The sequence below is a fragment of the Pagrus pagrus genome (assembly GCF_965226575.1).
Source record: "Pagrus pagrus genome assembly, chromosome: 10".
NCBI classification, from domain to species: Eukaryota; Metazoa; Chordata; class Actinopteri; order Spariformes; family Sparidae; genus Pagrus; species Pagrus pagrus.
In genome coordinates, this window is record NC_140194.1 from 15,318,312 (window position 1) to 15,345,943 (window position 27,632).

The 27,632-nt window shown below is 43.1% G+C and overlaps 1 protein-coding gene across 3 annotated transcripts in view; it reads left to right on the forward strand.

Moving 5' to 3' along the window:
* Positions 1 to 27,632, forward strand: part of LOC311263904 (PDZ domain-containing RING finger protein 4) — a 124,278-nt gene that overhangs the window by 61,930 nt on the left and 34,716 nt on the right. The window contains exon 1 of one of the 3 annotated variants that reach the window (XM_084364270.1): positions 8,631 to 8,975. The exons of the other annotated variants lie outside the window; for them this stretch is intronic. Within the exon in view, the coding sequence (XP_084220396.1) occupies positions 8,907 to 8,975 (69 nt within the window). The 5' untranslated portion in view covers positions 8,631 to 8,906. Of the gene's footprint in view, positions 1 to 8,630; positions 8,976 to 27,632 lie in introns of those variants that run through there. 3 annotated transcript variants of the gene reach the window in all.

The window sequence follows — 27,632 nt, forward strand, 5'->3', positions numbered from 1 at the left end:
GAATTTTTCCATGAATGTGTAACTTTTACGATTCAATTTTCACTTTGATTGTCATTTTAAAAATATAGCTGAACTCAAACTGTAGACTCTCTTAGCAGGCAGACGTGCAGAGGTCATGGTCAGTGACCTGCAGAGTGAAACCATTACAGCCTTGTTCAGTTTACACTGCCAGCCCACATTTAACTTATGTATCCAGATTGTTTACAAATTAGTTTGATAAAGTCTGGACAGCAAAAAAAAACCACATGAAATGCAATCATTGCAAATCTGTTCTAACCCATCTAAGGAGGAGATTTGAAATGTGATTACAACAACACATCCTCACTCCTGAAAGACTGAATAGGTTGATTGCCAATGACATATATCACCGTTAACAAAACAACATGACCGTTGCAGCGTAACAGTGACAGACAGCGCTCGACTTTTCATCGATGATTTTCACTTACACGCTGGACATGAACAGCAGATTCCTGGGTGAAAGTCCTGTCCTTGTTTGACCTGCCCATCCATCCCTGACCTCATCCCTACGTGGACTTGTCGCTCTCTGTACTACTTCACCTGACTTCGATGCGAAGTGTCACTTGCAATGCCTTAAGCAACGATGTGACATCCAGAGTGACAGAAGCACTGTACAGTGGGTATATGGAGCTTTTTCAACAGAAACAGCTGCCTGCTCTATGGCTGGAAACAAATTGTATCATAATTTCAGGTGATGGTTTTCAGCGGGTTTGTCTTTCACATCACAAATAGTCATTCGCTCCATTTTTTTGGTGTAGCTTCAAGGTTCACATGCATGTTTGAAAATGTTTTCACCACCCGTTGTTCAGTAGTTTCATCTTATTTTATCAGGGATTGGGAAAGCAACCTACTGCTGGATGTGCTCTATTGACTTCGCCCCAACATGACATTGGTGAAGAACATGAGGACGCTGGTATTGTGTCCCTGAAATGAGGTGACCTGTCGGTGACATTGCCTCTAGAGGCCTCGCATACGACACAATAAGAGATTGCAGGTTTTCTGCTTATGCTAGAATCAGCATAAGACTTGAATAGATGGAGCAGAGCAGGTTGGTATGGAGTCTAACCCGTTTGCCCTCTGAGCTGATTGTCTCTATAGATCCACTTTCTCTCTTCAGGAGCAAAAAACTCTCATCCACAATCAAAGGTGTATTGACTGTGTATTGACGAGTACTCAGCCAGCAATGGGCAGAGAGTGAAATCAATGACATGCCTGTTGTACATGTTTGCTGCTTCTTGTTAGTGAGAATTGCCACCTTGAGCTTCCGTGACAGTCGGCAAATTGATTAACCTGCTTTACTTGCTTTTGAAGATGCTCATGTAGATATTAAAACAGATACAAATATTTACAGTTTAAATTTCTGGATATGCCAGGTATTGAAAAGTATATGTAGAGAAAAACGCAATACATTTAGTTTATTGCAAATTAGGGATTAATATCCGAAAAAGGTACAAACTTCTATCAAGCTAATGTCCGTAATACGTTGTAACGAGAACATACATACTTATAATGTGTTGTAATGCACCTATAGCACCGTACAATAAACATAATCATTATTACACAAATGTCTATAATCCATTATGGAAATTAGTATAATGTTATCCAGCTGTATTTTAGTACCTGTTAAAAAAACATATTTTTACATAATTGTGTGTGCTGTTTTTACCTTGTAAGCAAACAATGACCACTTACTTTAACTTATAACCAGCTTGTAATATATAGCATCAGCCTGTTATACAGGGATTTCATTACTCTGCACCTAATGGGTCCTTAGGGGAACTTCTAATCACATTATGATGCATTGTGATAGTGATCATAATGTTTTATTATATGATGATAATGTATTGCAACTATGAGAAATTTAATACACTATGATCCTAGGAGTGCGCAGCAATTATAAAATATTTATACTTGACCTAATAAAATGCTTTATAGTGTGTTGTTATTGCTTATAACTATAGGTACACTATAACACATTATAAGTATGATTGTAATGCATTATAGAGATCAGCGTCGTGATATTGATAACCATTTGATGTTAACCATCACATTCAGAATTCATGAGTGCGTTTATAAGACATTGTAGACATGGGCTTTACAGAAAGTGTTCCCATTAAAAAAAAATCACACTGCGATTATTTTGACAGACACTGCGATTGATTTATGGTTCACAATTTTAGTGGGAATGGTACTTTTTGCATTTCCTTTTTTGCACAAAATGTATAAAAAAAATAATGCTGGGTTGTTACCAAACAAGCATCGTCCCTTATGTCTGGAGAATATGATTTGTTGTGACACTGTACCTATATCAGAAAATTGCAGCTCAAGTGATTTGGATATCGCAGTTGGCTATATTTAGATAATAATTTGATCCATCGACATGAAGGCAGGCTTGTTGTTGCTGACTACTTATAGCACCTAGGAATCCTTCACAGTATGTTCTTGATCACAGTATTCACTGTAATGTAAGCCCTTCTTTCTTTTCTGATTCGGTGTCTTCTCACAATCAGGTGGCTTTGTAATCCTGTTTTATACACCTGCCCGGTGGAGGTTTATACAGCTGGCAATCTCTCTGGTCTTGTTACTATATGTCAGATAATATAATAAAAAGGGTGGAGCCCGGCACACATGGGGATTGTATCTGGCCACAAATATCATTAAACACCTCAGGCAACAGGAGCAGGCAGACCTATGGACCTCCTAATGTGTCTCTGTTAGATCTCCAGATATACGACGCATGCTTAACAGCTAAGCTTAGTTTATGCTCGAGTGCGTTATGCATCTGAAGCGATTACTATTCATCACAGGCTGGCTGGGGGAACTTTAACAGCCATCAAGGCTAAATATGAGAGAGCCGACATTTTCACCTTTGTTTCCCCGGAGCTGCAGGGAGGCCGGTGCAGCAGCAGTTCAGGATGTCCTGAGGGTGTCCTGCGACGCGGGTGGTGTCGAGGTTATGGTGTCATGTGGTTGCGAGTGTTTTCATGACAGCAGTTAGTTCAGGCCGCACACTCTGCAGCCTGCGGTTGAATGAATATGAAAGCAGACAGGAGCGTCCAGCAGAGAAGGTAGCGGGGAACGTCTTGTCTTTCACTCACCGCTCGACATGTTCTCCTGCGGCCTGAAGCGTCAGAACGAGTGTTTTCTCTTTGAAAAGGTCACTGCTCTTACATGTGTTGAACTGGTGTAAACCACACTTGGTTCGTATGTGATGGACAGTTCTGACATGATGGGAGTAATCTGAAGTATGGCCGCAGACATTAGAGAAGAACTCTAAGAGTGGGTGATGAAGTCTTTAATGATGGTATGGGTAAACATACAGTATAGCGGGATAAATTGCGTTAAATATCTCGAATCACAAATTTGTACATATTTTCTCCGTCGCTCAGCCATAATTCTGATCATGCATATTTCACCACGCAGACACTGATACTGTAGGTGTTGGCAGCTCTCATCGCTGCACCACTCAGACGTATGTTTCATCCTGATCTCGCAGACAGACATTTTGATTCTTGTCTTTTGCTTTTTTCCCCTGACTGAACCGAAAGCTTGGCATATGTCACTTCCTCAGCAGTTTCGCAGTCAGATAGCGAAAAGCTGGAGCTTCCTGTCTGATGTGCACTTTGTTTCATCTTCACGCAGACAGAAGGGGGCATCAGGGTTAACCTGATTTCGTGTAGGACGTCTGCGTTGGGTGGTGTGTGTACAGTATGTCATGTACCTCTTTGTGTGTGAGTGTAGGGAAAACTCCTCATAGGGGGTGTTATTTCTACAGTAAGAGAAGAGGCTCGTTAGCAGCAAAACAAATGTAAATTTCATTTCAGAATTTACCTTTAACATGTCACAATTAATTGATGAGAAGCAGCCAGAGGACTTTGTGCTTTGCTCATAAAAAAGGTTATTGATGTCTCATCACAGAATACTAGTGAGGAAGCTACATAAATATTGTCATATTATTGACTAAACATGCTAATCACAGGGTTAAATAACCCAGTAATTCATAATTAATTGATGTAATTTGCATGGTTTGAAAAAAAAAATAGCCAAAGACACTTTGTGTGGGCTGAAACACGAGTTTAAATTGCTTTTCAGGCTCTGAATTAAATAGCCATCATGTTGATTGCTTTAAACGCAACATTGCATACGTTATCACACCAGGTAGCCCACAGTGTGCTATTTTTATCCATGGTCATGTTCCCACATGAATTAAAGATTTCAGCCTTTTTAATAATTTATTGTCATTGAGAAAGATGTTTTGGTCGGCTTCCCACAGTCTGGCCACGCTGGCTTTGAAGCACCCACCTGTGCATTCGTGTGCGCTCGCCTGACGAGCTCCCGTCAAAGCTTGTCATCGGAGGAAGCAGGCTGCGACGATGATTCATTCACAAAAGGGCCTCATTTAATTACTCCCAAATCAGGTCACATGGATACCCAGGAGGAGCGGCTGCTGAACAGCGGCGGTGGGCGATCAGATCTGAGCTACGCGTCACATCACAAACCACTCTCACATCCCCACGGCTCTCCGTTCACGTGAGCGGGATTTCTAATCTTCGGTGCTCATGCCAAAGAGATTTCAGCCCACCTGGTGTTTCGGAGCTGGCCTAATAAACCTGTTTATGTATTAAACACTACAGGGACACTTGATATTCCTGACAGACATTGCCATAGACGAGTAATAACAGCAATGAGTGCTTCTTATTAAATCTAATGCGCTCGTTTGTTGTCAACGTTACCGTAAGCTTACACAAGTGTTCGAATACAAACATCTCTTCCAGTAGCCTGCGATGAGCCCCACTTTGCCCCAACCATAAGCTTTGCTGTCTATTCTATTAAATAATACTCATTTCATATTTGCAATATGTCTCTCAGAGGAGGGTCATCTTTCACCTGTGACTGGCAGCCACAATCCTCTGGAAAAGGTGCTGTCAGAATGGAAATGAAAAATACGCTCCATGTTTTACCTACTTTAAAAGTCAATCAGACGTCAGGCTGTTGAACCATATGCAGTGGAATATTGGATTGATCCAACTTCTGTGCTCTGGTGAGTGGCGGTCGGCGACGGTATTTATCCCTGGACAAGAAATCGATACAAATACAGTTGTGGGTAGTGATTGTGATTTCATGTTCTTCGCCGGCCGTTGTGTTTTTGTTGCTCATTTTGTTTGCATTAGTGCAAGACAGACAGAGAAAAAGACTCCGTTCCTCTGTGAGCTTTAGGCGGGCATGTCTGGGTGCATGAGGGTTTACAACTCGGCCATATACCTACATTACACACTTGGCTGAAGGTTATACCTCCAGGTTTAAGGTGAGCTCAAATATCAGTTTGTCAGAAATGCAATTGAAGAAACCTCAAAATACACCCATCACCGTGAGGACAAATCACTCCTCGATGCCCAGCGAGGTGAGGCCCATTAACTGAGAGAATGAACACGATTGAGGGCCTGTTTCTAGCCGAGCAGGCATAGGGCAGATCTGATGATGAACGACCGCTGGACAGTAGGAAAAGGACACTCGAAAGGACACGACAAGTGGACAAAATCAGTGGTCGTCAACATGAAATACACAATAGATACTTGCATTTCCCTTACAAATGTTAAACAATAGAAAATATTGAGCAAGCATCTTAACCCTGATCATAACGTACAGCTCCACCTTGTCGGAAAGTAAATGCTTTTACTACATGTATCTATAATGTGCTCATCTTGCCCTCAGGTCGCATTGGAAATGCAGTCTCAGGTAAATTCAGCCTGTCAGAATGTAAAACCCGCGGCCATAAAGCACCTCGGGAGAGCTTTTATCAGTCTTAATGTACTTCTCGGAGAGCATCCTTCACGCTGCATGTCTCATCGAGAGGTGCTGCTTGACCGCAGGCAGAGGCTACTGTATCAGTCTCGCTGCACCGATGAGGAGAAACATCATTTGGGTGACCGATGAGCATCTTAACCTTTCAGGGTCAGTGAGCGCAACATCTCCGAGCGATGGTCATCCAGACCTGAACCCTGAGTACACATCTTTCCGTGTACTAATACGAGATACTGTCAGCGCGTTCTCAGTCTGATATTTGTCTCTCTATGCAGGGAGGACATTGTATTTGACCCTTGATGGTTTTACACTTTCCATCTGTGCTGACTTTAGACAACTAGAGTGGTCGTCCTTGCCACTCAGAAGCACTTCATCGCTTCCAGTCCTCGATATACAATTTCAGAAGACTGCCTCTGAGTCACATTTTCTTTGCAGTCCATTGTACCGCAAGCAAACATAGCACCCCTGTTCATCAAATGCAATATCATATCCCCGCTCCTCAGTCTCCCAGCAAGACCCTTTGATGTCAAATTGACACTTTAGTGAACAGCACTTCATGGATTTGATATTGCCTGGCAACTGCAGAAAAACCCACTCCTTGTGGCTTCTTCTTCAGGATGAGGAGCGGATGGTAGCGAGGATGGTTTGGGTGGCGGAGGCGACGAGGGAGGATGGTGGATGGTATTAACCATAATGGTGCTGTATGATGTAGGTCTCTGTTTGGCTTGCCTCCAGGCAGTGGAGCAAAATTAAAGCCCAGAAAATCGGATTATGGGGTCCCCGGGGGTGGGATGCCCAGTAGCCAGCTGATGAGCGCTCATCTACTCTTAGCTGTTTTCTGCACAGCGAGTCCCGCTGTTGGCTCGGAGGCCAATTTGTTAACAATTATTGCTCGTTAGTGTAGGTTCCTGCTAGCGAAAGGGGATTCCATGGTGGAGACAATAGCTAAGGTCTATTGTCGGGCAATTATCGCAGTTTGAGGGAAGGCAGTGGTTGATATATTGCCTGTGAAGTCTCTGGCTTTGCTGATTGCCAATTTGCTCTGAGGTCCCCCATCATCAATGACACCTGTAGTGCCAACTGAGTTATAAATATGCAATCATTTGTTTGTCTTGCATTGTGCCATTCAAATCCTGTCTGTATCAGTTCATATTTCACTTTTAAGATAGTTGGGCAATGCAATGTTGGAATCCATTAGCTGTATGTCCTGAACTACTGTTGATTGTTTTGTGATGACTCATCTCTTCATCCTAGGAATCTCTGTAACCAGTTATTTTCACAAATCGGGACATTATTTTCTCAATTAATTGATTAAACGTTTGGCCCACAAAAGGTACAAAAATAGTAAAATAATACAAAAAAAAAACTGCCATGGACAAGCTTTGTAAAAACCTCAAGTTTGGCATCGCAGCCGTCGCAATCTTGGTTTTTGAAAGTGACCATATCTGGAAGAGAGAATGGAGATGGGGAGGATATCCTGACTGAGAGCCCGAAGACAAGCAGTGGTAGCGATTTGTTAGTAACAAGGTAGCCACACCTTAAACATACCATGCTTTAACATATACTTTACTTTACTTTACCAGGATTTCCAAACTACTAGTATTGAAGAAGACCTGGAACAAGCAATTGAAACCATGAACTCATAAGAAAATTGGTTACTGAGGTAATTAAATAAAGTGGTAAATTGAGAAGTATGGTAATTTTTTTGCATAAGCTTACAGACTTCTTTTTGAAACCAGTGGATTCGCCCTCTGCTGGCTATGAGAAAGAATGCATTTTTAAGGCACCTCTGCATTGGCTTCACTTTTCAGACACGGAGGCTCTTTCTATCTATCTATACAGTCAATGGTGTTGTTGAATCAACACTTCAAGAATAAAGATGTGAGATATCATATGACAGAAAAGCAGAAAAATATTGGAAAAGTTATCAAAGAGTTACTAATTATTTCTGTCAATCGATTAATCTCATTTAAACTCTGATCATATAATTAAACTGGCAATTAGGAAACCTAAATAGAGCTACAACTTCTGTTTATTTTCCTTATTAATTGATTGAAAGGTTGCAGACGAACTGTCAAAAACACAAAAGTATTCCTTAAATAGTGATATGTAAACAGAGAAAAGCAGTACATTCCTAGTTTTGAGAAGATGGAAACCAACACTTCGCATGTTAATGCCTTAAAAAATAATTGATCATCAAAATTGATTTTTATTACATTTCTGGGGATCAACTAACTGATTAATCCCCTAATTATTTCGGTTAACCTATTTCCATTATGCGCTCTTATGGTGTTCACCGCTTGATGTCTCCTTACCAATGTGGTTCCTTATTTCCTTCAGAAATAAACACTACATGGCAACACATCCTCCGCTCATGAAGCAGTTAAACAGTCACTGAATAGCCTCAGATGCAGGTAGGTTAACCGCAAGCCTTAGAAAACCTCCTCTGCCCACGGTGTGTGTCCTCTCGGCACAGCCAGCCCTGCCCAAGCTCCTCGCAGGAGCTGCTCACACAAAGGAGCTTATTGTATAACTGCACCTCAGTTTTAATGAACCAGCGCTCCCGCTCACACACACTCCTCCCTCTCCGTCAGTCACCTCCCCTGCTCCCGCCTCCCTCATGAATATCGTAGTGCTCGCCCTCATTATTCATGAGCTGGTATCAGCGTAGTCATGTGCGCTGGCACCGAGGAGGAAAAAGGGGGGAGTGTCTCAGTGAGCGAGAGTCACAACTCCGGCATGCGAGTGTGTGCATGTGTGTGTGAGTCTGTGAAATAGGAGGGAGCGGGAGAGGAGAGAAGAGACACACACATACACCGGCTGATGCTGCTACTTGTACCACTGCTGAAGCTGCAGCCACTCTGTTCACATCTGAACCTTCATCTGTTAGACTCAGCTGGAGCTCTCTGTTCCTTTTGAGCTGGGCTTGTTTATGAGCTTTGTGTGTGAATGGGATGCCTGAAAAGAGATGCCTGCTAAGGAGTGACTGATGAGAACCAGCGCTCCGGTGTGGAGGGTGACCCCCTGTGTCCGTACCACCACTACTCGGGGAGAATTGGACGCCTGGCATTTCCACGACGACTATAATGGGCTGCAATCTGTGCACTTTACAGAAGCGAGAGGAACACTACAAGCTGCTGTATGAGATTGCACAGGTGAGCGGAGGCACGGCCGACTCTGGCATCAGTTGTCTGTGTGTGTGTGTTGTTGTGTATGATTCATTATGCGTGCTGTGCGGAGAGCACTTTCAGGCTGCTGCTGCTGCTGCTTGTTTTTGGAAATAGGTTCCAAACCAAAACAGAAGCCTCGTTGGGAGTGTTTCAGGGAGAAGATTGGAAAAGGTATGAATGAGGGATTAATACACAAAATGAAATTGAGGCAGCATAATGGAGAGAGAGGCATCTTACTCAACAACAGCAGATGTGGTTTGAGTAATAAACACTGCCTAGAGAGCAGGTAGTGTGCAGCCCATTCATCCTGCTGAATGAATGGGCACATTTTTTTTTAGAAAATAGTAGCACCTGAGTGCATGAATAAAATCTCTCATGATGTATTTGTGCCAATTTTCAGTCTTCGGTAGATTAAGGTTCAGAATATTGAATATTTTCACATACATTGAAAGTTTTCTTTTGGCACTTGTGTCGTCGCTGTGAGACAGTTTTTTTAAACAGCAGATGTGTTCTTCTATTTCTTGGAGAGCACTTGGTCCTAATGGTCCTAATCTCACAGATGTAAAGCTTCAGAATAATTATGCATTTTTTAGACAAACTCCTACAGATTCTATGTCTAGAATTAATTCTTGTCATCTACAGTTGTGATGTCAGACATATCAGACAAATAGGCAGAGGGCAATATCTCAGATTGTGGTTAAAGCATTCCCCCAACCACCTCCAGTCTCCCCATCAGCCCTCTTCCTGTGACAGGCTAATAACTATGAAGCTCAGTGTCTCCTGGAAGTGGAGTAGTACTCACCCCCCCCCACCTTCCAGTAGCGCCTGCCTTCACGCCACTGTGATCACAGCCTCATTAGCTGTTTTATACAACCATCCTGTGCATTAATTAGACGTGAAATGTCTCTCTTTACCCTTGTGAAGAGATGGGATGAGAAGAAGCGGGGGTGGTAAACTATCTTGGGTTAACCACTGCCTGTAGCTTTCAGTTTGTGTGCGACTTGAGATGAACTCTGCTCCTGGACGTTGTCAGTCAGATTTGGGACTGCATGACTGACCGGGCTGCACGCTTCTGGATCAGCAGTAATGGAGGCTGCACTCACTAATGGTCTGTTTAATATTAGCAAACAGACAGAATTGTCTCGGGACCATGAAGGATGAAGAGGTAGCCGCCGCAGTGCCTGCCTCTCCTCAGGAGGACCATAAAAATAGTGCTGTCTCTGTGCTTATCTTGGCTTTGGCGTCTCTCCCCACACCAGTTGTTAAGAAATAGTGTTGACTCCTTTTCTCGTGGTTTAGCAGAGGGGATCAGTATCCGCCAAGTGGGCCAGTCTCCAGGGCACACTCGCTGTTGACAGGAGCGCTCTGGCATGTCTGTCCACCCACTGATATACCGGGCTGGTTCAGGCGGGAGCTGCAACATCAGCACCTACTTTCTGATCACCACAGTGGGAGGGAAGGCGGGAAGGATATAGAGCGTGGAGGATAAAGACTAGGATGGGAATAGAGAGTAAGCCGTTAAAGATGCAGTTGTTAGAGAAAGTGCCAGGGAGGAGGGAAGGGTAAAAGGGAAAATTAAGGAAAGGAGCAAACAGGTGAAAGCTCATTAATGCAGGTAGAAGACTGAAGAGCAGAAAAGAGGAAGAAAAAGAAGTTATCACTGAAGAGCTTTTGGTTTGAAATGATGTTTTACCATTAAAAAGCACACATGCCTCATCGAAAACCACCTCCTGTCACAGTCTTGCACGTACATATTCGTGCACTCGCTCACACATGTCCTCGGAGACAAACAAAACAAGCAATACACCCTCTGCAACAGCACAACAAATGCACCACCACTGGTAAGATAGACAGGCAGGAGAGTCTCCCCCAGGCAGCTGAGCTCTCCCTGCAGCTATAGAAGTGTGTCACCGTGTCTTTGTGGTCAGGAGAAGTGTGTTGTGACAAAAAGAAGCTGCGCTCACCGCTCACACCGCCGGCAACCTAATCCTCTTTCTTACATATCATCTCATCTGTCTAGAACAGAGCTTGCTCAGCTCTCAGCCTCGCTCCATGTTGTTTCTCTATCATTCTTGCTCAGTTCTTTATTCTGCCTTTGTGTCTTTGCTGTATGCTGTGCAGAAACACACACCTATACATACACACACACATATACACACTCACACTCGCTACTCCACACTTGTGATTATGCAGAGTCGTTGAATATGTGTATGCAAATGAGGCAGAAGTGGTTTGCTGGTGTCACAGCGTGACTGACCGGCCTTGCAGCAGGTTGATTCGAGGAGCAGGAGTCAGTCGCAGTGGTTGGTTAGCCACCTTCCTCCCCTTCCCTTCACACCCAGAAACAATTTTGACACTCTCCCCGTCTGCCTGACCCCACTAGCTGTGGGAGATTTATGACTAGCTTGCTCCCTCACTCTCTCCCCGTTCCCCCTTTCTCTCTGTTCTCACGGCTGTGGGTGTTCTGCATGGAAATGTGCTCACCTTTCTCAGCTGGACTGCAAAGCTATCTTGCAGGGCTGACATTTTTTATTTATTGTATCGGCTTCTCTTCCTAGACAAGAGGACGCAGGAATCTTCCTGCGGGCCTTGCTCTTTTTCTCACTTTCCAAACTCCTTTCTTTCTCTCTTTTACACCTACTGCTGATCTTCCCTTGTGCATTGTTCTATTTTTCCCCTTCCCTTTTCTTGCTGATTCCTCTGATCTCTCATCTTCTTTGATTACATTTGTTTCAACCTTTGCTCCAGCTTGCTCTCTGCTGGATTCCACTTCAGTTAACCTTGCACTGATTGTCCTCTGTGCGGAGGAGAAGTAGGAAGTTTTCTCTCATTTTTGGTCAACAAGGATGAAACCTTGTTGAACTTTTTGACCCGAGGTTCAGCAGCTCTCACGCTACGGCCAACCAGACTCTTATGGCCTGTATTCTCCACCAGGCTGCTACTCAGGCCGTTTGTGCAGACAATAACATACTGTAGTTGATTCGCTCTGTGATCTGGCAGAGCTTTGTAATTCCCTTTGTGTCCGTGAGCTCCCCTCGTGAGTGTCACACATTGTCTGTGCACCGCTGAAACCCAGTGATGTGTGGCCTTTTTGGAGGCTAATTAGCAGGATGGCAGATGTTGATGAGAGGAGCAACGCGGCGTAGCTCAGAGTTATGTGGATTGGATGAGATTTTTGCAGTGTGCAACTGTGTTGATGAATTAATGGTTTGCATTGTCTTTTGACAAAAGGCTTTTCTGCAAATAGGGTTGCAATCAAAACAAAAGGACCCATTAGGAATCCTTCAGGTGTCAGAGCTCAGCAGTTAGCGCTAATGGTGAGCCAGCACTAGGCTACAGTGGCAGCCAGCCACTCTTAAGGTTGCTGGGTAATGAATTTCATCCCTCGCTGTGCGGCGTTCAGACCCCTCTACATGTCATTATCCTGTTTTTGTATTTTCCCAACAAGCCGAGTGTTCTTTTTCGTTACCAAAAAGTTCTGAAAGCAGCAGAGCCAGTTTTACAGTCGAGGTTTTATTAGACGGGAGCAGGATCACTCTCTGCTGCATTTCAGAAATAAATGAAAAGCAGCTTCCTATCTCAATGAGGCACAGCAGTCCCTGATAACTTGCTGATGCATATGAATGAGAATGAGGCTCACACACACATACACACACATATCTGTCTACAGGAAACAAACTAAAGTCTTAGTGAATATTTTAACTCTAAAACCAGAAAGTCCATACATTTTAGAGAGAGACAGCAGTCAGGAGGCTGACTGTAATGTAATCTCAGAGTTTACTGATGTCATGTTGAGCGCAGTGTCACCAGGTTGACACGACAGGACAGACGGACGTGAAATGAACCAGATCTGGAATTCATTTGTTCCTGGGGTTAAGGCCGTTTCCCAGGAGTTTGGTCCTGCAGCAGGGTGGATACTCTCCTCCGTGTGGTAGCACCAGATGTGAAACCTGTGGACCGGAGAGGGTCTAAGGAGGACACAGCTGACTTGCTACAGCTTCGGCGACACCACTCACCATGTGTGTAATGGATATGCATTCAATAAAAGGTTGAGCGGCTACCAGGAAAGCCAGGCTTTCAGAGAAAAGGTCTGGCATGGATTGTCACATACAGAAAGCCAGAATCTGCATTTGTGCTGTCTTTGTAAGCAAGGGCTTTATTGTTGCATTTAGTTTATAGATTTGCACAGTGGAAGAGGATTAATCTTGTGTGTTCAGGGCTTCCAACTTCCTTTTCTGCTTTGAAAATGATTCTTGACTTTAGCCGTTTCTCAATACCCAGTACGCCAAGTTCGAACTTGTGAACTTCCGGGAGTCTGGACTTGCGGAGTTCAGTTGGAAGAACGAACTCCCGGGGGACGGGAGGACGGGAGAATGGGAGAACGGGAGGACGGTCCGCTCTGCTCCTCGGCCATTGTTTTCACGAAATGCATTCTGGGATACGTAACTTCCCAAAGTCCACACAAGTCTCCACAAACAAACAAAAGATGACGAACAATTCATGTTTTTTCTGATATAAAGTTAAAGTAGTAGTGACTCACAAAGAAGGTCAGTTTTGATATTGATTTTGGTGTTCCTCAAGGAAGCGTTCTCGGTCCTATTCTGTTTTCTTCATACATGCTCTGTTTTTGTTTCTAGCTTAACAATGTTTTAATCTTGTTCTATGAAGCAGTTTGAGGTACATATTTGCACAATCCAATCATTTAGCCCAGGTTCATCTTGATTCACATATCTGATTATCTTCTTCTCAGTAAAAACAGTAGCTGACTTTACAGCTGAAAGAAAATTAATCAGCATGATCGATAAATCAAGCAAAAATTTAAAAAATTCTGATTTCAGCTCCTTAATTGTAAGGATTTCCTGTTTTTCTTTGTTTTATCTGTTAGTAAACTGAATATCTGAGTTTTGACTTTTGGTTGTTAATTTGAGACATTTGAGGGCGTCACCTTTGGGCTTTAGGAAATTGTGATGGACATTTTTCACTGTTTTCTGACATTTTATAGACCAAGCATTGATTCAGCTAATTGAGAAAATGATTAGCAAATCAATAATTAATGAAAAAAAATGTTACTTGCAGGCCTGCTGTAAAAAAGAGAGATACAATGGAGGTGCATACTTCTGGAATCAGCAGTCCTTCTATGCATGTGCTTCTGATGGCTTTGACGGTACATTAAGGCTGCCGAACCTTGCTCTCACCCCCCCACCACATCTTCAGCACTATCTCCAGTCAGTTAGCTTCAAATGCTCTCATCCATCTTCTTGCCCCATTATGTTTTTTTTGAAGGATGTCCCTCAACCATTAAAATTGATAGAAGTGAAAAAAGAGGGGGAGGAGAGAAAAGAACATGCTGCTTGATTGATCTTGTGTCCACCCAGGAAAGATTAGCCTGAAATATAATCTGGTCTTTCTGCGCTGCTTTTACAATTCCCAGGCAGTACAAAGGTTCATATTTTTGAAGCCCAGACGGACAGATGCACACACACACAAATCTTTTTGATGCCTCGCTAATATAAAGAACCATATTTCTTTCATCATTTCCAATGCTCTTTCTGTGCCTCATCCAAAAGCCTCTAACTATCTGATCTGTCAGCCAACCATGTTTGATTACAACACGACTGGATGTCTGGGAGCTTCGCCGCTGTCTGTCTCGGGGTTCCCAGTGGTTGAAATTGAGATCTAAATATGCTGAGATGATCTTTTTCCACTTAGGCTGTTTACAAAGGAGCACTGTTTACCTCCTCACTCTATAGCTCCTCTCTCAGGGTTTAATGCTATTCCCATATTTATCAGGTTGAAGGCGCTGCGGAGAGTGTTGCATAACCACAGCCGCTCGCTGACTGTGTAACTGGAGATTTCATCATCTTATTTTATGTGAATTACATATTCAGTCGCTTCACTGCTTCTGTACAATGAATTGCAATCGCTCAAACAGTTTGTCTTTAAACACAATGTTCTTTCAGATAAGAGAAAATTAAAAAGGGAAGTTAAAATCAAGATCACACATTTTGGCCCCGGAGATGTGCGCTGCACTCCTCGGATACAGATGATGCCACATTTGCCACAAGACATGAAGTCAATGGTTTTTATCAGTCAGTCCGCTAAATCTCTCCGTGGAGGAGCAGGAGGGATTTAAGAGGGAGCTGATGAATTGACCTTTTCCTTTTCATCTGTTTCTTATCTCAATAAGAACCCAGCTGACCTTTTCAGCCACATATCAAGTCTCCTGACCCCCTCGTCTCCTAACGCTCTCTCCAACCCAACACGAACACAGCTCTTCAAAATTAGTTTTATCTCCCGTATGTGCTTCCGTCTGTACTGATTTCTTTCATCTCGCTCACAGCTACGGCCGGGGAAGGGCTGCACAAACAAAACATGACATACCATTTTCCTTGGGGAACTAAAGCTGTTTATCAGAGAACAAATTTCTCTACATCTCACTGCCGGGTGTCGATGTGGAGGCACTTGTTGTGGCTGTTTGCTGTTCTGAGGTATTCAGACAAGGGCTGTGAGAGGAGGCTAATGTCTTATGTACGTGCACAGAAACAACAAGGAACCAATTATCGAAGCAAACAAAGTCCTGGAGGTCATTATACTCATTCACCTTCCTTTTTTTTTATCCCCAATCTCCTCATTAATTCACGGGGATAAAAGTAATTTCACTCGGGCTAAATCTCACTTTGGCGGGTGAGGATGACATCAGCGTGGCGTCATCCATGAGTAACATCGAGCCATGTCTTAGTGCATGTTTTACTTTCACATGCTCATCAAGATCAAAGGCTGTCAACTTCAATCAGACTGAAGGAGCGACGGAGAAAATGAACTACATGCCTGAGTATCTCAGTGCACATCCCCAGTGAACCAGAGCGTCTATTTAATGAATTGAACCCGGTGAAAGATGACTCAGATGTTGTGTGTGTGGGGAAATGGCATGTTACTGGGGCTTGGGGGATATAAAATATTTTCTCTCCTAGTCTTTTTGTTTGTTTCCATATCTCTGCCGGTAAACAAAGGACAAAGAAGGCATATTTTTCTGCCCCCATTGTTATTAGCCCTGACTTGTTGCCCTCAGTCTAACTCAGAACATGACATTATGCATTTCAAAGCAGCTATTTTTTTCCCTTTACACACACACACATACACACGCATCTCTAGTGTGTGCAAGCGTAGCTGTTTATGGAAATATGAGCATGCATGTGTGCAAAGAAATGTGTGTGTACGCTCAGAATCATTTGTGTCTCTGTCTAAATTGGTTTGCGTCTGTGCTTGATTGCGTGAGCATTGTATCTCACTGTGTGTGTGTGTGTGTGTGTGTGTATGTGGTCGCTTTTTTGTGGCAGACTTCGGGCTGTCTGCTCTCAACTTCTGTTTGTGTGTGCGAGAGTGTGTATGTGTGTGTTCATCATGTGTAGAGTGAGAACAGACCTGACAGCTTGTGCTTTTCACTACAAACATTGGTGAAAACAAAGAGCTATGAGATGCACACGGGGGGCTGTGCATCTGCATCCAGGGTGCCTCTTAGCTGATTATCTGAGTTTAAGCAGACAGAAGGGCCCTCATTAATTTATTGCCATTCACAAGAACGCTTCTTCCCTTTTCCCTCCAATTAGTGAGGGATTGTATGATGGGAAGGAAGGAAGGAAATTTCTGCTTGAGACACATTCAGTAGATGTTACAACCATAACGACTGAAATATTAGGAATTTCTGTAACTTAAAGCCCTGGAAACTTATTTTTTCAATCAAATTTTTACAATGAGTGCTGGCGTCTGACATGAACAGTTTTGTACCAAAGTTAGAATAGTTTTAGTCATTCCACGTGAGAAATTTCTTTATTTGAGCTTAGTGAGTGTCTCTTCTCACTGATTTTGTGAGCAAAGCCTCATTAGGGAAAGGTTTTTTTCATGCACCAATCAGAATCTAGCCATTTACAAACTGGAATCATATTAGTGTTTTTCACCCGTGTCACAGCCCTGAGGCCATTCTGGTTAATTCAAGGCTGCAACATCACACAAAATACCACCAAGACAAGACAAGGATGTGGATACTATCTGAGCACCAGTGATTTGGATGCCAGCAGCACACTTCTCACAGATCTGCATTTGTTTTAGTTCATTTAGGTCAAGATATGCAGACGAGGAATGAACAAAAAGGCTACTTGAGGGACTGACTTAAAAGTTTACAGCAGACCAACTTTGTGTCATTATTTTCCCCATATTTCTGTTTGTCTCTGACAGGCTCATACTAGATATGACCCGCCCTTTTCACACCAATCAATAAAGAAAGACAGCACTGTCAATCAAATTTGATCAACTCACATCTACACAGTCCTGATGAAGCAGATTTATTACTTACTGAGTAATAACTAAGGACAGTTACCTTGAGTTTTACCTGGATGGAGTGTTATTTTATCATGATCATTTAATATTATAGTGAAATTATTAAGATTTAAAATCACGTTTTCAGTTGGGTTCAGAGCTGGACATATGAGTTGAAATTAATGTCATGGAATTATTGAGAATATTTTCTTAATATGGCAAATGAAGGCTAAAATATCAATTAAATCGGTATCTAGTCTAGTGTGAATGAGGCCTTTCACAATATAAGAACAAAATGTGGTCTTATTAGGGTTAAAAACAACTTGAAAAATCTTTGAAAACTGCACAATATATTGTCTTCATTTAATCGCGAATCCCAGATCAGCATTTTTGTGGGTGCAGCTGCTGCATTGTTACTAAAACAAGGTCCGGGCTTTGCTGACAGAATACACAGGCTCTCTTATCTGTACGGAGCAATGTGTTCAGCGCCCAGTTCCCCCTCAGCCGCAAGATATCAGCTCCGACATCACCGCTGACATTTGGAGAAATAGGATGGTGTCAGGCCAGGGGCTGCCTCCTTGATCTATAGTTGATAAGAAGAGGTGACAAAGCCTCGGGAAGATGCTTTCTGTGACGGCCCCTTTTCGCTCTTTTATTCCTGCGTCACTTTTTCTTTCATTCTTTAACCTCTGCATGTGCGGTGCCTCAGAAGGTGTGGATTGTCTGTGACAGGTGTGTGTCTGTGTGTGCGTGCGTGTGAGAGAGGATGACTGATGCTGGAGTAGGTCTAGAGATCAGTGTGTGTGTTTGTGTGTGCGTGTCTGTGCTGGGGGAGGAAGAGGAGGGGTGGCATTGGGGGGTGTCAGGGTGACACAAAGCCCCCCGGGTGAGGCAGCCATGCTGGGTGTCACTCCACAGGTCAGCTGGCACCCCCTGCTGCTCCCATGATAAGCCCCGGCCTGACAGCCGTTTGATGGGAAGGGTGACACACACTCACACCTCCCTGCTCCACAGCTCGCATGGCCGGGCCCTGGGGAGGAGGGCGATAAGAAGCTCCATGAATGCGGCCACTGCAGTGACATTAACTATCTCACAGTCATTGCCAAGGGCTGAAAACACGAGTAGCCGGCCAAATCAGGTATTATAAGCCCTTAGCTGTGTTTTTGTAAATAGATCTGGAGGTTCTCTCTTTTCAGATTGCGATGTGGCCGAGTGTCAAAGTGTACCGTGGCGAGCAGAGCCGTGGTTTTATTGTTGCTGCCGCTGTCACACTGACACACTGACACAGTTCCAAAGACCTCGCTTTTAATGAGCTGCATTTGCAATGAGAGCTTCACAATGGCTTTTGTAAAAACTCCAGCCTCTCTCAAATGAAATCAATGCCTCATCAATGTAGGGTGAGTTTCAGTCGACACCTCAGTGTAAATGTAATTTAATGGATTGCAAAATCTATTTGAAAGTCCAATCGCATTAGAATTCAAAGTGAACGGGTGTGAGGGTTAATTGATCGCGAGGAATGTTTCATATGCAAGAGTTTCTTAAATGCTCATCTCCATGTGATAAATCAGGTTTGTTGCAGAAGAAAGCAAAATGAGGCACACTTCAGCTCATCAATATGAGCGTGTGAGGGAAAAGAAGCTATTTTTACAGCACAACACATTGTTGTGAAACAGCAGCTAGCAGAAGTTCACAGTAGCTAGAAGATGCAATCTTAGCGAGGTTGGAATGGCGACCGTGTTTTCTCCCCCGCAGCACTGCAGTCAACCCAGCACCTCCTACACAACCCAGATCCTCTCACAGTCAGGCCTCCTTCCTCACAGCCTCAACACTAGCAGGCAGACTGGCACACTGGGGAGGGAGCCACCTGCCTTATTCGGCTCCTTGCTCTGTAGCGAGATGCATTCAGAGATCGAGTTGTAAAATCTTAAAAATGTGCTGCTCTTGACTCATTATAAAGCACTCATATATCATCATAAAGCTTTAAAAATGTACAATGCTGTTTCTAATTCCAGGAAATTTCCTGCCAGGAATAATTTACATACACGTTTGTCTCATCATACCAGTAAAAAAAAATGTGATTCCATTGTGCAGATGAGAGATCCCTACATCTGTCTTTGGTGAACCAACACCACAGTGGCACGGGTTTTTCTTTCATGGTCAACTGGTGCAGGTCCAAACATCTGTGTGATCACAGGCCTGGCTTGGGGACCTGGCTTGGGCAAGTCATTGTTTGAATCCATGTGTGAACAATACGTCTTTCATCATGAAAACATAGTCATTTGTAATTCACATTCTGTCCTGAGCGAAGGAGTTAAAATGCTGCTGGGTCTATTCCCAACTGTGATTAGATTGACAGGAAGTTTGTTGTAACATCTATCCTGATGTTTTTCACCGGACTGCTGAGGTGAATAAAGCTGAGCCTTCAAACCCTCTGCTGTGGTCATGAGGTCTGAGTAGCGACTAACAAAATGAAATCTTGTAAATGAGATTCCGTTGTGGGTGGTTTGGCTCCGCTGTGTTGAAGGAGCTTTTCTGTTAAACCCACTGTTCATTTGTATTGAAAGCAGAGTCGAGGTCGAGGTGGTACAGGCATCTGATGTGGATTCCTCCTGAACGTCTAACTCTGGAGGCATTCCAGGCACGTCCATTTTGAGGGGAAGATAGCAGCCGTAGAACATGCTGTTGCTATTACTCTACATATTTTATCTGGCTTGTGAAGACTTCAAGTTCCTTAGATGGCAACTGATCTTGAAGGCGTCTGCAATCTGCTCTTCAGGTGAATCATAGATTCAGATGCTGTAGCCAAATAGATGGCTATTCTGACTGGATGGATTACTTCACGTGGCTTTTCCTTGGGTGATGTGAATGCGGCAGATGAGGAGCTTGTGCCAAAAAAGTTTCTGCACTCCTCAGATACAGATGATGCCACATCTTTACTGCAATATTGTGTAAAAATGATGCAAATAGAGAAAGTATGGCTATAGACAACAGGGCATGTGATCGTGTAAGCGGTAAAGAATAAATGTACAAGCTTACTTAAATATACCATGATGAGCTTAGACTTGAAAAAATGTTTGACATGCTGATAACTTACTCTTTCTTCAAAAGTCACAACTGTGTCTCTTCACCAAACCCAAACTAACTGCAGACAAACGTTTTATGAATGTATCTGCCCACTCCCTCGTCGCCAATCTGACCGTCCTCTGGGGTGAACTGTGCAGGGCGAGAGAGACGCAGCTCAAGAAAGAAAGACGAGACAGAGGCTGGATAATGTCAGGGGAGCACTGAGTGGTAGTCCATTAGTGTCATCGGCACGTCACGAACTCTGAGTGTCATCGGTCCATGTCAGTTTCTCCCCATTGCTTGTCAAGTGTGAGGAGGGAGTGGCTGCTGTCATCACACAGACATGCTGAGAGCTTACCAAAAAAATAACAGACAGTGACGGATCAGTGCCAGAAGTCCCAAAGCTTCAGCCAGCAAGATTTATTTAACCCGAAATGAGGTCTGATATTTCTGATAAGTTATGTACCCGATGTATATTTGCCTAAAAGGTCTGATATCGACTTGGAATTGACACAATTTTAGTCTAATAGCAGTTAAAGCGAGGCAAATTTGATTTGAAAACTGTTTTCCTCAGAGGAGTGCCCAAGGGAATAGCAAAGAAGAAATCAATACTAGGGATGTCTGTTTTTAGACACCCAGTGCATTTTAGACTGTTTGTGAATTAATCAATAGCAGAGTATGTTTTTAGACAAGGGGGTGGGATGAGGATGGGCTACTTCCTCCACCTGAGGGCTGCTATTCATCAGGGAACTGACACAACGCTGTAAAAAAACAAAAGGATAAGGGAGCAAGCAGATAGCTCCGACTTGACTCTGTGCTTCTGTGTGTTTCAGTGTCTGTACGAAGGGGGGTTATGCAAGTGTGTATGTGTTTGTGCACGCCAAAACATCATATCATGCTTCTTCACTTCCCCGCCAGATTTCCCTGCCCTCTGAAGAAAGTTGTATTTCAGGAAACACAGAGTCTGGAAATATCCCTGTTGCTTGGGGAAAATCTATCACGCTCGCTTGTTCTTTGTACAGGACTGAATTTGGCAGTAACACAATTGAGGGAGTTCCGCTTTCCTCTCTGTCTTTGTCTGACAAGTCTACACTGCTGCCCACACTTCAGTGATGGCCCCAGGTGAATGTGAGATGTATAGGTCTACCTGCGCCAGAAAATGGTCATTCAAGCCCCGAAGGAGAAGTTTTTTGTCTCGTATACGAAACATTATTAAATACAGGTGACACTTGTAGCTGTGATGTATTGAAAACGATCAAAAAAGCAAAAATATGTTTGTACCAAGGGCAGGCTCTATAAATGTTTAATAATATACACGCTGGCATCGAGGATAAAGCTGAAATTTATGCTTAGAATTCAGTCCGCTTGGGTTATAAATAAAAGCCCCTGCAAAGACTGGCACTCAGGTTCAGCTATTTTCTTTGGCGAAACAAGGATGAATTCTTTGCAAAGTGAAAACTGATCCATCTGTTTGATCACATAAGTTAACACATGAATTGTCTGATGCATGCGAAACGCTTGGGGTGACTTTAAATTTAGATGGTGGGTGAGAAAAGAGGAGCTCTGTCATCTCCGAAGTGATAAATCCTGGCTATAGCATGTGTGAATGAAATTGTTAAAGCGTCATATTGATTAATGAATGCTGTATCTGCTGGGTGAACGGGTGGGTTCATTTGAAAGTCAATTACAAAGAGTTACAAAGATACTTTAACATATATTTTTACAGACAGCTTTCAGAGAATCAAAATATACTTTCCAGCAAATAAGCTGCACTGATATAGTTGAAACAGGTCAACATTTTGGGAAATACTTTAAGGCAAAATTAGCTTAGCTTAGCATTCAGACTACAGGCAGAGGGAAACAACTAGCCAGATTTGGCCAAAGTTATAAAAGTTGAGACGCCTGCTCAGGCCTGTGAGAGCTGACCAATCAGAGCAGACTGGGCTTTTCAGGAGAAGGGCCTTAAAGAGACAGGCACGAAAATAGACACGTACAGACAGAAGGTGAATAGAGCCGCAGGAGCAATGGACAATATCACAAAAATAAAGTTTTCTGAATAATAAAGGCATGTAAAAAATGTCCATTAGATTACCAAAATAAAAGTAGAACCTGATATGAGCATAATGTGGGTGCATTAATGGACAGACACACTATAAGAGTGCTATCTAACCTGTTCTCTAACTCTCCTGAGAATAAGGCTGTGGAGGTTTGTGTGGTGGATGTGTATACACAGACTGCTCCTGGTGTTCACGTCCCCGCTCCAAAAACACCTCATGTGGGGCAAAGGGCATCTCAGTTTATGGTGGAATACTGTGTTGCTTCGTGACATTAATCTTTGTAGACGTCATGGGTATTTAGACAAAGACAAAGACAATGCAGTATGCCTGCTAGTCATTGCAATTGACCTTATTTACAACAGACATTTTACCATGTGAAGCACAGGTGTGATTAATAACATTAATAACGGCCGAGCTGTTCTCGGGCCCTGGCGGCGTGCGTGCTGACTCCGTAGAACGATTCACTGGCACACAAATTGAACAGAGCCATCATTAATTAATGTTGTTTGTTACACCTGTGCTGTTGCTACAACAACTGTCAACTAACAGAAAGGTCTGATTATCCTAAAAATGCCTCTTCTGCTTTTCCATGAACCAGCGGGGAAACTCTTTATTGAGTATAACACCATTTCCACATGGACTCTACTGTATTTCTGTGCCCACTGAGCTGTTATCCTCCTGCGCTAAATGTTGGCGCTTGGCAGAGAATTCAATCCGGGAAAAAGAGAGAGATGAGAGTAAACCCAAAGTGCCAGATGTGAGCAGGCTTTAACAGGTTGCCCCACTGCTGCTCGGGACCAATTAGCATTTGTCATGACCAGCTTCCACCTCGCCATCGGTGTGTATGTTTTGAACACAGATTTCTTTTCACTTGCAATATGGTTCATATTTTATTAGCTTCACTAATTGTCTCCATCTACAGCCCTCCTCCGCCTGTTTCCAAGTCATGGAATTGTTATCAGAAAATCACAGTGGAACAGACGCTTTGCTCCCAAGCAGTTGCGCTCATCTAATTATAAAACACTAGGTAAATGTTGAGCAGATGCCCTCCACCAATACCCCCATCCTCCCCCTTTCTGCTTTCCAATTGAGAGAGCCATTTGGTCTCATTCTAGTGTTACATTGGCTCCACATGGAGTGGTGATCCTTGCCAAGTGGCTGCCGTGGTATAAATGAACCTAATTGCTCGCCAACTCCACACACTGTCCAGCAGACGAGAACAAAAGAAGAACTTCCTCTTCAGCTAAAGTGGTGCGCTACACCCTGCTGTGGTGCAGGGACTTCTCAGCCTCCCACAGCTTGTGGTGTCTAGTTCAAGAGCTTGTGTCTGCAGTGAGGAGGCAAGAGTGTGATGCTGCATTACCTTCTAATGACTAATAGCGTCAGTGTCCTTGCATTTGGCAGGGCCGTGCCACAATTAGGCATCTGTTAGTGGAGGGAGAAAAATAAGGGAAATGCACAGTAGGGGAAGAGGCGACAGAGGAGACGGAAAGGTGAAAGAAAAAGTATTTTACCAATTAATGAAGCACCCTGTGACCTTTACAAAGTAAGCCTGCTTGTAGTTTTAAACAGCTATCAGTGCATCGAATGGCTTCTGTAGTTTGGTCTGCGGCGAATGTTGTGGTCCTGTAATCTTGTGTCTTAGTGGTTAGCACTGTCGCCTCACAGCTAGAAGGTCCTCGGTTTGATTCCTTTCTGTGTGGAGTTTACATGTTCTCCCCATGCTTGCGTGGGTTTCCTCCCAGGGCTCCAGTTTCCATCCATTCCAACCATCAGATGGATGTATGTTAGGTTAATTCTCCTGCTAGTCCCCTTGACTGAGTCACTGGCTTAGAGCTGCAGTTCATTCCTCAGCGCTGCACCGTGGCAGCCCACTGCTCCTCAGGGATGGGTTAAACCCAGAGATACTGTGTGAATGATTTTAATTGAAAATAAAACCTGATTTGCATTTTACATTTACATATTTTCATTTGAAGATCGGATTCCAGCTCCCTGCTCTTCCCAAATGCTTATCATGACTTGGTTGTCATAATTTCTCTATATTCCAGTTGTTTCCTTTGATAAAATAACTTATGATGATCAGCATTGCTACTGTAGTGCTGCCTAAATGTTTGTGGATAGGCCAGAATTTAGTTCCAGATGCTTCTTGCCAACCTGTGCAGAGAACAATAGAAAAAAATAAATAAAAGCAGAAACCATGAAGATGTTAAATTAAGTTGATTTAAGTTTCTGTAAAAGAAAAGTGGGAGTTTTTTGTTTTTTTTCTTCCCAAGGCTTCAAGTTGGACCTCATTCTGTCCCTTCCTCTTCCCCTCCTTCAGTGTTCACATCTTTCTCCTGGCTTCATTACCTCTCATACCACACACTCTGTGCTGGGGAGGCAGAGCAGCTGTCATTTCTGTCTGGCAGGAGTGTCTCTCCTCCCTGCCACAGCCACAAGTGACCTGTTCCTGTCTCTGAGCCAGGACAGATGACAGCCCCGCTGATGCCTGTATGCTCCAGGTGTGGGCTCCGGGTATAAGCTTCATTGGGATCCAAACCATGGCTTTGATTGCACTTTATAACTGATTAAAATTTAATCTTGGCCTCGCAGTTGCAGGGAGGAAGCCTTGTAAAACAACGCTGACTTTGTGCGAAGGTGGGATGAGTTTACAGTACACATACACGCAGGAACAATCACAAGCGCGTGCACACGGAGCATCCATTACACAGTCAGACTATAAATCTGCCTTGGAATTAACCAGTGAGTAGAGGCTGATTGCTGCAGCGGTCCCCTCGCACTCTCAGGAATGAGAATAAATGAGCGGACGCTGGCATGAACAATCCTTTATTACACCCATTAGCCAGAGGAGCCTCAGCCTTATGAAACTGGGGACACCGAACACGCAGCCCAGTCGCCACATACATGGCCTACTTATGGTTCCCATGGCAGTGTGAAGACCCCCCCATACCCCATAATTGCCAGCACCACACATGCATACCATCATCACATTACCCACCCCCTACCCCCCAGTCTCACATCCGTTTGCACATTCAGTGGATGCAGCACAGACGCTTGCGTACTCCTTGTAATGTCAAAATATTTCTGAAGTGCCAGCTAATAAGTGCAGCTCTGGAGTGCCTCCACGAGCTCAATATGTTCATCAACACATTTTATTTATTTATTTATTTATTTTTCTGTTGGAGAAACTTAAAGAGATGGCGGAATCATTAATCAGGAAGTTTGCTGTGTATCGCTTGTAAATCATTTCACTCATTCCTGGATGCACTCTTCAAACAACAACAGCGCCAGGTGTTCTTAATCAAGATTGGTTTGTTTGCTTGTTTTTTGCATACATTAAAATTGCCAGGTGGACTATTTTTTCATTAATGTATTCTCCATCAAGAGCATGGTAATGTTACAGCTCATTTACTGTGCAAAGCTTCAGGTCATAGAAACATGTTTTGACAGGTGTTTCATTACATTCAGAATACACTGGCTGACACGGTTTGTTGTATCTTCCACTCGAGGTTACTTGGTCCCTGTTGTTAGCTGATTGAAATGTCAGTCTGTGTCATAGAAAAAAACTGATCTTAATATACTCCCTGGAAAAGCTCTTGTTGGTCATTTCTGACAGTGGTTTTCACAGGGAAGTACGTTTTTTTTTTTTCTCAGCGTCTTAAAATACCATTTGCCAATGGGAACTGACATGTAATTCTTGAATCAACTGTCTAGTTCAGTTTTGATATTTTGCCTCAAGTGCTGTGCAGTTCCATCAAAATGTAGGCCGTAAGCCAATATTTTAACAAATTGCTATCATGACGAAGAGGCACTGCTGATGTAGCTCTCAACTAGGCATTAACAAACTAACCAGAATAACAAAACTGACTCACCATCTTTTCTGGATGTGAGATATGAGAAAGCAAAAATCTTCCCAAATCTTTGCCGTATGGCAGGACTTCACACACTGGCGACTGTCGAATGTTTTCTTTTACATATTTAATTCCTGATATTCTCCAAGAATAATTATCTCTCATTAGCTGGCACTAGATGGGACTAACCTGTCACGACCTGCTGCATGCCTGTGTGAAGTCTTGTTTTTCTACATTTGTGGGGTCCCGACACCAGGAGCTAAATCTGATAGCTTTGAAGGGACTAAAATGCTGTACCACATAAAGTGCATGATTAAATAGGGAAGTATTGGTTAGTTTAGAATAAGACCCCTGGAAGTGAATGTAAATCTATGTAATGTCACACAAGTGATGAAAACAAGGATGTGTGTGTATGTGTGTGTGTAGCAGGAGAGTGAACAATGACTTTAGAGCAAAGTGGTTCTTATGTGATGCAGTTGGACGAGAGCAAAATGCATTACAATCATTTGACCTTTGTAATCCTAATGTTAAAAGTAATGCTCAATAGTAACAATCAAAGTTTAATAGTGCTATTAATATTTCAGATCTGCACCTGCAGGAGGCTGTACACAAAAATGTGCGTCAAGAGGTCCCATCAATCTTAGTTCGAGTTGCAGAACTAAAAAAAACAACAAAATGGTTGAAATGTGCAAATTTTTGATTTGTTCATTGTTTTTTGTAATTCAAACCCATCATAAACACTTACAGACTGAACTGATTTATGTTTATCATCATAATTTTGCAGCCACAACCAAAATGCTATTCACCACAATGTACTAGGAGTCTTTGTCCCTCATTCATGGTGGTAGGTCCTCAATTTCATATTGTGTGTCTCTGCCCGTAATGTGAATGTGGTTGAGTTGTCTTCGTCCTCTATTAGAGAGCAGAACTCTCTAAAATATAACATCCGATACGACCAGAGATGGGTGGAATGTCTCCCTAAATCTGTTCTTTGGTATTGTGCTCACGCAATGAGGAGTTCTTCGCCTGTTGTATGCACCATTAAGGCGTTCTTGGAACTCTTTCTTCTTTATATGAGCAAAGTAAATCAGCTGTAATGTCTGCAATATGAAGCCTACAGTACATCTGCAAGTGGTGGATACTTTCAAGTCTGAAAAGGAAGTGCTGTGTCCTACTGATTTCAACATTTTCCTTGTTACAGTGCAGCTTATTTTACAGTCAATCAGTTTTGTTCCTAACATGACAAAGAACTAACAAAGCACATGTGATTGATAAGGCTTTCATGTCCTTCCTTGTATTGCTGGGCTGACATAAACAGGTACAGTATTTGTGATGGAATATACAGTAGCTCTGAGCAT